This window comes from Papaver somniferum, chromosome 11 (assembly GCF_003573695.1).
Source record: "Papaver somniferum cultivar HN1 chromosome 11, ASM357369v1, whole genome shotgun sequence".
NCBI lineage: Eukaryota > Viridiplantae > Streptophyta > Magnoliopsida > Ranunculales > Papaveraceae > Papaver > Papaver somniferum.
The window spans coordinates 87,652,428-87,662,593 of NC_039368.1; the positions used below are offsets into that span (position 1 = coordinate 87,652,428).

The 10,166-nt window shown below is 36.7% G+C and overlaps 1 protein-coding gene across 1 annotated transcript; it reads right to left on the reverse strand.

The window, feature by feature from the left end:
• Positions 1 to 371: 371 nt before the first annotated feature.
• Positions 372 to 1,726, reverse strand: LOC113323676 (elicitor-responsive protein 1-like). Its single transcript, XM_026572011.1, has 4 exons — positions 1,547 to 1,726; positions 1,363 to 1,428; positions 1,091 to 1,262; positions 372 to 990 (listed from the first exon to the last, which is right to left on the reverse strand). Exons 1-4 carry the CDS (start codon positions 1,611 to 1,613, stop codon positions 792 to 794), a joined length of 504 nt encoding a protein of 167 aa, XP_026427796.1. The 5' UTR covers positions 1,614 to 1,726; the 3' UTR covers positions 372 to 791.
• Between the last annotated feature and the right edge of the window lie 8,440 nt (positions 1,727 to 10,166).

The window sequence follows — 10,166 nt, forward strand, 5'->3', positions numbered from 1 at the left end:
AAAGATTGAAGAACTCGCCCCACAACGATGAAGAAAAATCGCTCCAAAACGGCGAAGAAACATGTCGAAAGACACAAAAAAAGATGCAGGTACATTTTATTCGATAACTATTACCTAAACTAGAAAAGAAAAAGAAATCCTTGCTCAGATCTGGTCTAAAAAGATCAAATCTGAGCAAGAAAGATGAAACAACTCTTGCTTTTTTTTTTTTTTTTTTGAGAAGGGAGGAGAAAAGGAAGAAGAAAGAGAAAAGGAAGGAAGAAGAAACAACTCTTACATAAACTTACCACATTGGAAAATAGGCAAAAGAAATGAGGTGTACTTGGGGTGAAAAATTGTTCAGACATTTTTAGCAAACACCAAGAGTTTGGAAAGTGAGCATATTTTTATTAATTAAGCTATAAATATCTAGAATAAATATTTAAATCGCATGCATGAATTATACGGTGAAATTTCCAGTCACAGTTTCTGGTAACATTATTATCACCTTTTACATATTTTCTAGCTTAATCACATATGATAAAGGTGGATGTTTTACTCTCCTTATTCTGCCACCCTTCTGCTTTTTATCTCAAGTTCCCTTACTTATATCATTTTTAATCATTCATTTACTTACTGATAAAAAAAAAAATCATTATCAAATTGGCACTTACAGAAAATTTGAAACAATTTATGCACACATGTGCATGGTCCTAAGCAAATGAACAAATAGAGTATAATCATATAACAAAGAAAGAATGCTCTCTCCCGGTCTTCCTGATGCGTAAATTATATAGTTAATTACGTAGTATTCACTCATTTATCAGTGATTGAACTTTCTTTCCGTCCTCCACATCTTGATCCTCCTCATCTTCTACCTTTCGAAATGATACGGCCACTCGAATTTCTCCATGGTATACCTTGTTACTGAGGACAACTCGGTATTCTGTCGGTCTTATTGCAGCTTTTCCCACTTCTTCTCCTAGCGACAGTACGTCCTTTATGTAAACCCTGGAACGATAACATGAATATACACAAATCTCTTCACAACAAATACATTAAAATACATCACTATTAAAAGAAATACATTACGTTGAAATAAAATACTTACGTCGCTTCTCCAATGAATGTGTCCTTAATGAAGCAACAACTATGACTTCTCTCCATGACCGTGAATGAGATTTTCAACTCATGGTCTTTTTTAAGTTCAGCATCTGGATACTCGACATCAAATGTAAATGTTTCGTCCCATACCCTCTTCCTTCGCGAATGCGGTCCTTTTCCTGCAAGTTTGCATGCACTAATTCTAAATTGTTTCGATTATCCGTAAATCAATTTTAACTTAATACTACATGACTAAACTAAATAAGCAATCAAAATTACCTTGGGCAATCTTGCTCGTCCGACTATGATAACCATACTTTATTATTACGAAAGGATTCCTTTTCCCTACAATTTATGAATTCACCATACAAAACCTGTTCAACTAGCCAAAACCAAAAAAAATAAAAATATTCCAGAACTAAATTTCAGAAAGTATACAAGACCAAGAAACTAGAGTATATACCGAAGAAATGGGCCTTCTTTAAATCACAACCAGCAATAAGCAACACCTCGAGTATCCCTCTTGTCATGGTTTATCTCTTAATCTCTGGTTCCTCTTTGTAATTTATTAGAGCTTCTTAAACTGATTTGGCAACTCTGAGTCTTTAGTCTCTATCTCTTTTTCTCTTTTTTTTTTTTTTTGTAAAAGGGTTTGTGTTTATGGGGATCAAATGGTTTTTCCATCTATCTTTATATATGGGAACTTAAAAATGAGAAACAGTTAACTTTTGCAAGTGTAATTGTGGTGGTGGCTTTATTAAATTATTAGTTTTTCAAAGAGATTAGGTAGTATGGCAGTCAAATGTTTGGAAGTCGTCTGCCAAATTACAAGTAACATGGTCTTAATTCATGCATGTACTCAAAACTACGCCGCAAGATAGTAGGAAATTACGTTGTTTTCACGAGTATATCGTTTAGGTGACGTGAATGGAATGATCCCCGAGAGAACTTTTTATCCAAACAAATATGCTTTCGAAGTTTATCTTGGTCTTATCAAGCTCTCATATTGCATTAAGTTCACACGGATCAGATTTCTCCTGTGGAATAACTCGTCTAAGTATTTTGTGGAGATTGACGATGATTCTCTCTTTTTTCTTTTTATTTTCGTTTGGAGCATAGACATGATTCATTTATGCAGTACACAAATGGAATACAAGGATGTTTGGGCTGACTCTTTATGAGAATTATTATACCGGTTTATGTAATTTTTTTGTGTTATTATTCATGGGTAACCGAATTTCTTTTCGGTTTCCCTTTTGTCTAGGTTGAGGCATCCCTCTTAAATACCTATTATCAATGAATTTTTTATTTCACCCGTGAAAAAAAAGAAAGAAATGATTCGTTTATGCAGCACACCCTATGATGCAACGCATGTTGTGGTGTTGTACAGAGGGCATTAGAGAGTCACTGTCAAGACACATAAGTAAGAGTTGTGCCGTCGAGATTGATTGTTTAAGACTTTTGTTACGGTTTTTTGTTATTATGCGTGTGTTGGTTTGTACTTTGTAGTTTAAATTCAAGATTTTAAGGAGTGGTTGAAACTTAAACCAAGTCATTCTTAGGTACATTCGATATTATTAACCTACTTCTATATTAAGATCATCTATAACTAATACCATATCTTCCTTCCTCAGAATTAATCAGAAGAAACAAATAGTAGAAAACTACTCCCTCGTCTTTTTATGTTCTTTGTTTATGTCACTAAAAGTAATTCGAACATGCTAATTAAATGGATGTATAGAACTTGCTCGGAAGACATAAGGAATCACTGGGTCAACAACCAAGACATTGTTAACAATTTCATTTCAAAAGCATAATAAGGTTACTCACGGTAAGTATAAGGTGGTAAATTACGAAAATAATTAGCATTTTTTATTTTAAATAAACATGCCTCCAGTTGACTCGGGTCTGAGTTGGATTTCAGTTGTCGGCTCAGATTTAAATATGTTGGGAATTTTGATAAACTGCCCCACTTCTAATTACCGATTTAATAAACTGCCTCCATTTTTTTAAACTTTTCAAAAGTGCCTTTCTGTTTGTTTTTCCATCCAGATTCACTTTTTTTGGTCACCACCAGTTTACCAAGTCAATATGATATACAAAGTTACGGTAAAGCCCTTCGTAACCCTAAGCTTTATAATAGATAGTGTCTTCGCCTCTTCCTTTCTCATTCTTCTTATTTTTTGTTTCTTTCATGTGAAGAGCATCGGTGATGATGATGATTGTTTGATGTTAGTGGGTGAATGTTGGCCGAGAAATCAACAGAGAAGTGGTCGCTGCTGTGTTGTTTTGATGGAGATTTGAAGAAGGAATCGAAATGGCTGATTTTAGAGACAGTAAGAGGAGATTGGTAAAGATCAGACATGGGTTTTGTTTGAATTTGAATCTGGGATGAGCTGAAGGTCTTAGACGTTGTTGTCGTCAAATTTTGTAGTTCGCATGTTGTCGCCATCAATCTTAGATCTAGGATGAAATTGAGAAACCAAGGGTTTGTGTAATTTTTTAAAATAGTAAAGAAATGTTTGTTGTCGCCGCCGATTTGAGCTTGAATGGGTTTTGTTCTGTTAATTGAAGTTCATACAGGACTGAAACTTGGTTGTTGGTGCTGGTGCTTGAATGGGTTTGCTAAGATAGAGATGGGTATAAAATAGAAGTGATGGTGGTTTCTGTAGATTGGTATTTGCAGAATGGATTAATGAGGGGTCAGCGGCTCATGTTAGATTGGTGGTTGGTTTTGTGGAGTATGAGTTTCTGGCAGTTGCATAAATTGGTGCTGCAGTGGACAAGAAAGTAACAATAAAGGCAGTGGTAGTAATCTGAAGAGCAGTGGATGTGTTGCAGTATTGCAGAAGAAAGTTGAGTTGTTGTTGCAAAGGATGCAACTAAGATTGTGAGTAAACAAGTCAGGGATGGATGAGAATGAAACGAAATGTTTTCAGCTAAAATTGAAGTTTTAAATGTGAAGAGTTGATGAATTAACAATGGGTTTGGTTCATATACAATGAAATCGGAGTTAGATCTGATGTTGAGAATTGTTTGTATGTGTACTTGATGTGGTTGTGTCTGTGGCTCTAGATCTGATTTGGAATTATAGATAAAACTGCAGTTGTGGGAATTGATGGATGGTTTAGTAAACTAGGTTGGTGTTGCTGCAATAACAGAAATTGTACAAGGAAGATGAATGTGGTATTGTTGATGCTTCCAATGGGTAGATAAGTGAATGCTTGAGTTGTGAATTAGATGTATGCTAGGTTGTCCAGGTGAGAAGAAATACATGCTTGAAAATGGAAGGAATAGTACCAGAAACAGACAGAACTATGCCTGGTTAATTCTTCAGTGAGTTGACCCAGTGACTCGCTGGGCGCTAACTTGGTGACTCAGTCGAATCAGCTGAATTTAGATCAACTTTATTGAGGGGGTTTGAGACTTTTATCAGGTGCCAGCTGGAACTTAACGGCCCTAGAAATCCGTTAGCTGTTTTTTTGAATAAAACGATCAAAGAATGGGCACTTTTGAAAAGTTTAAAAAAACGGGGACATTTTTATTAATATATATCAAAACAGGGGCATTTTATCAAAATTCCCAAATATATTTGGATTTCCCCCCTCCCCCAAAGACTACTGGACACCAAACCAAGAGCTCCCATTACTGATTTACAAAGTGATAATAGATAGACCTGTATTACTCCCAAGGACTGGACAGCTCCAATTATGGATTCTTTTAAATATAAATGTTGATGCCTCATGGACCATGGTTATCCATTTAAACCATGCGGTCCACGGTTTGGTTCTTCGTGACTCAACAGACATCCTCGAAGGGGGTAGAGGAGGACAATTCACAGCTTTTTAAGAAGCAGTAGCTGACTAGATGAATTTAAGCCATTATCATAACCTTATCATCCCCCGCTATCATACATCATTATCATCCCCCATTAGGTGGCATGATTTTAAGCCTTTGGATTTGGCCAAAATGCTTCAAGGGAGTAATCATTCTTAACAGACCGAGAAAACCAAACCATGTAAACACCGCTAGACATGATTTTTTTTTCTTTTGTGTGGATCCCAGTGGGCCTGCGCCCTCGGGAAACGTGTAGCGGGTGGGTTTTATGTCTGGCGATTTTGAGCTGGTTTTTGCAGCTCTGTCTATAAAGAATTTTTGTCAAGGGAGATAGCAGGGGGTCCACTTAAGGAAATTGAGCAATGCTTATGTGACTCGTATTGGGGGATAACTTTGGTGGACAAATGTGGGGGGATAAGAAGCATTTTCGGCTTCAAACTGCAAATAGGCAAAGGAGACAGCCTCGATGAATTCCTCCAATCGAAGGTGACTGCAAAAGGGTGCAAAATTTTTGGGTCCAAGTTTTATAATCCTTTCAGCTGGCTATGGGTAGCAATTAAACAAGGAAGGTCATGTTAGATTAACTTCAACATAGAAGTCACTAACAAGATGGTTAGGACAAGATTAGGAAATTGATGTAATCCTAAGGGAATTAGAAGTCATCTAGTTCTAAGAAAAGGAAAGACATGTAATAAGGTAATAAGACTAGGAAAAGGAATTCATAGTTCTATATATATATGATCACCAAAGTTGTGGTTGATCATATGAGCAAGATTAGAGATTGTGTTTAGTTTTGAGAGATTTTCTAAACATCAATAAAGAGAGTTGTCTTTATATAAGCTAAGTTTCATCTTGCAGTTGCCATTAATTGGTATCAGAGCTTGTTTCTGAGCCATGGAAAACGGAACCACCATTGTGGGTGTAAAAAAGTTCACGCCACCATCAATACAAGTTCCAATCCTCAACGCCACAAACTACACAGTATGGGCCATGAGAATGAAGGTACTGATGAAAATCTACAAAGTTTGGGAAACAATTGATCCTGGTACATTGGACCCAGACAAAAACAATGTTGCCATTGGATTACTCTTTCAAGTAATACCAGAATGTCTTGTTCTACAAGTTGGTGAACAGGAAACTTCAAATAAAATTTGGGATGCAATAAAGGCACGTAATCTCGGAGCTGATCGAGTTAAAGAAGCCCGTATGCAAACCTTAATGTCTGAATTTGAAAGAGTGAAGATGAAAAACACTGATATATTGATAGCTTTGCAGGAAAGCTATCAGAGATAGCCTCAAAAGCTGCGTCACTTGGACAATCCATTGATGAAGATAAACTGGTAAAGAAGTTTCTCAATAGTTTACCAAGATCCAAGTATATTCATATCATAGCCTCTCTCGAACAAGTCTTAGATTTAAAGAAGACTAGCTATGAAGATATAATTGGAAGATTGAAAGCATATGAAGAGAGAATCCTTGATGAAGAAAACAATGGAGAAACTCAAGGAAAACTCGTGTACACAAACTCTTACCAACAAAACTCTGCGACAAGAGGAAGAGGTCGTGGAAGAGGTGGTAGAGTAAACAGAGGCCGAGGAAGGGGAGGAAGGTTTAACTCACAAGATAGAACAACAAGTCAGAATGATCAAAACCAAGGAAAGAAAAGAAGGATAGATCAACCATTATTTGTTACAGATGTGATAAATCAGGACACTTCTCCTCTGTATGCCCTGAAAGAATATAAAAGATGGAAGAAACAAACAAGAATGAAACAAGGGAAGCAGATACAGCTCTTTTCATGCACGAAGTTGTATTCTTAAACGAAGGGAAACTAATACTAAATAACTACGAATCAAAGGATGGAGAAGAAGGAATCTGGTATTAAGATAATGGAGCCAACAATCACATGACTGGTAAGAGACACTACTTTTCTGAACTCAATGAGAAAATCAAAGGACAAGTGAAGTTTGGGGATGGATCTTCTGTAGAAATTGAAGGGAAAGGATCAATTCTATTTCAGATCAAGACCGGAGAACAGAAGCTTGTCACAAACATCTACTTCATCCCAAACTTACAAAGAAACATTCTAAGTTTAGGACAAGCTACAGAAGTTGGATGTGATGTTAGAATGCGACAAGATTATCTAACAGTTCATGACTCAAGTGGAAGACTTTTAGTTAGAGTCTCACGCTCACAGCATAGACTCTACAAGATAAGTCTCATGATTGGAAGGCCATTGTGTCTGAATATGAGACTGGAAGATCAGACATGGAAGTGGCACGCAAGGTTAGGACACATAAGCTTTAGATCTTTAAAGGCAATGTCTCAGAACAAGATGGTTCGAGGGCTACCACAGATAAATGATGAATCAAGGATCTGTGAATCATTTTTAGTTGGGAAACAAACGCATCAAGGTTTTCCAAAAGCAACAACATTCAGAGCCTGAAAGCCATTAGAGCTTCTTCATGCTGATTTATGTGGTCCTATTACACCACAAACCCTTGCAAATAACAAATACATATTTGTTATTCTAGATGACTTCTCAAGATATATGTGGTCTATTCTTATGAAAGAAAAGAGTGAAGCATTTGACAGATTCAAAGCTTTCAGAAATCTGATAGAAAAAGAGTTAAAAGAGGAGGTCAAAATGCTTAGAACTGATAGAGGAGGAGAGTTCACTTCCTTAGAGTTCAACAAGTTCTGTGAGTCAAATGGAATAAAAAGGCAACTCACAGAACCATATATACCACAACAAAACAGAGTGGTGGAGAGGAGAAACATGACTCTAATGGAGATGACAAGAAGTTCTTTAAAGGCTATGCAGGTACCTAATTATATATGGGAAGAAGTTGTACGACACTCCACATACCTAATAAACAGGATACCTACGAAAGCTCTGAAAGACATGACTCCATATGAAAGTTTACGAAAGAGAAAACCAAACATAGATCATTTAAGAGTGTTTGGTTGCAAAGCATACGCAAAAGTTGATTCTGCAACTCTTAAGAAACTGGATGATCGATCTCAGACTCTTGTGCATCTAGGAATTGAGCCTGGATCCAAAGCTTACATATTATTCAATCCAACAACGAAAAGAGTAAGTGAGTCGAGATGTGGTGTTTGATGAGACAACACATTGGAACTGGATAGAAACAACCAATGAATCGAGAAGGGATCCAGGTATGTTTCACATGATATGGGGTCAAGTAATTGATGAAGGAGAAGGACCCATAACCATCAAAACTGAAGAGAATCACTATGATAATCAAGAAGAAGAATAAGAAGAAGAAGAAGAGATCGATGAAATAACTCAACCCATTCCACTGCGAAAATCAACAAGACAGACTCAAAAGCCACAGTATCTGGAGGATTATGTTCTTCAAGCTGCAGAAGAATGTGAGATTATGCTACTTTCTGTTAATGATGAACCAAGGAATTTTCAGGAAGCAAAGGTCTCGACTAAATGGACACAAGCATGTAGAGAAGAAATTATTTCAATCAACAGATCAAGACTTGGTTTCTAGTGGATAAGCCAGGTAGGGTAAAAGTAATTGGTCTTAAGTGGATCTTCAAAATAAAACGGAATGTTGATGGTACTGTCAACAAATATAAGGCAAGACTTGTAGCTAAGGGATACGTTCAAGAATCAGGTATAGACTTTGATGAAGTTTTCGCACCAGTTGCTAGACTAGAGACAATTCGTCTCTTAATAGCAGAAGCAGCATCAAACTCATGGGAAATTCACCATTTAGATGTTAAGACAACATTCTTACATGGTGAATTGCGAGAAGATGTGTATGTTGAACAACCAGAAGGTTTTGAAGTAAAAGGGCAAGAGCATAAGGTTTATAAGTTATCAAAAGCTCTATATGGTCTAAGACAAGCTCCTCGAGCCTGGAATACAAAGTTAGATCAAATCTTAAGAGAAATTAGATTTGTTAAGTGCTCTAAAGAAACATCAGTATACAGAAGAGAAGAAAAGGGAACGCTTCTTGTGATTGCAGTATATGTAGATGATTTATTTTTGACTGGCAACTCCCTTAAGGTGATCAATGAGTTCAAGAGAGAAATGTCATCAAAGTTTGAGATGTCAGACCTCGGAAAACTCACTTATTACCTTGGCATAGAAGTCCATCAAGGAGTAGATGGGATTCAGATTAAGCAAGAAGCTTATGCAAGGAGAATTCTGAAAGAAGCAGGACTTGAAACTTGTAATCCAACTAAGATACCAATGGAGTTTGGACTTAAAGTTTCAAAAGCACAGAAGAAGCTGAGATTGATCCAACGAGTTATAGAAGAAATGTTGGATGCCTTAGATACTTATTACATACAAGACCAGACTTGGCTTTCTCTGTGGGAGTAGCAAGCCGTTATATGCAGAGTCCACACAAGTCTCATGGTGATGTAATAAAGCAGATATTGAGATATCTAAGAGGAACAATCAGCTGTGGTTTGAAGTATGGTCGAGGAGGATCAAAAGGAATTGTTGGGTATAGTGACAGCAGTCATAATATTGACCAAGATGATGGAAAAGGTACAACTGGTCATATATTTTATCTAGGAGAAGCACCTATTACATGGTGATCACAGAAGCAAGACACTGTAGCCCTCTCATCCTGTGAAGCTGAGTTTATGGCTGCAACAGAAGCAGCTAAACAATCAATATGGCTTCAAGAACTGTTGGGTGAAATCAAAGGAAGAGAACCTGAAAAAGTTCTCATCAAGATTGATAATAAGTCTGCAATTGCACTCACTAAAATCCAGTGTTTCATGGGAAGACGAAACACATTCACAAAAGATATCATTTCATACGAGAATGCATCGAGAAGGAGGTCATTAACGTAGAACACATACCGGGAACTGAGCAGAAAGCAGATATATTGACAAAGGCATTAGCTCGGATCAAGTTTGAAGAAATGAGACAACTGATTGGAGTACAAGATATGTCACGGGTAAGGTTGAAGCTTAACGGGGAGAATGTTGGATTAACTTCAACATAGAAGTCACTAACAAGGTTGAAGCTTAGGACAAGATTAGGAAATTGATGTAATCCTAAGGGAATTAGAAGTCATCTACTTCTAAGAAAAGGAAAGACATGTAATAAGGTAATAGGACTAGGAAAAGGAATTCATAGTTTTATATATATATGATCACCAAAGTTGTGGTTGATCATATGAGCAAGATTAGAGCTTGTTTTTAGTTTTTAGAGATTTTCTAAACATCAATAAAAAGAGTTGTCTTTATAT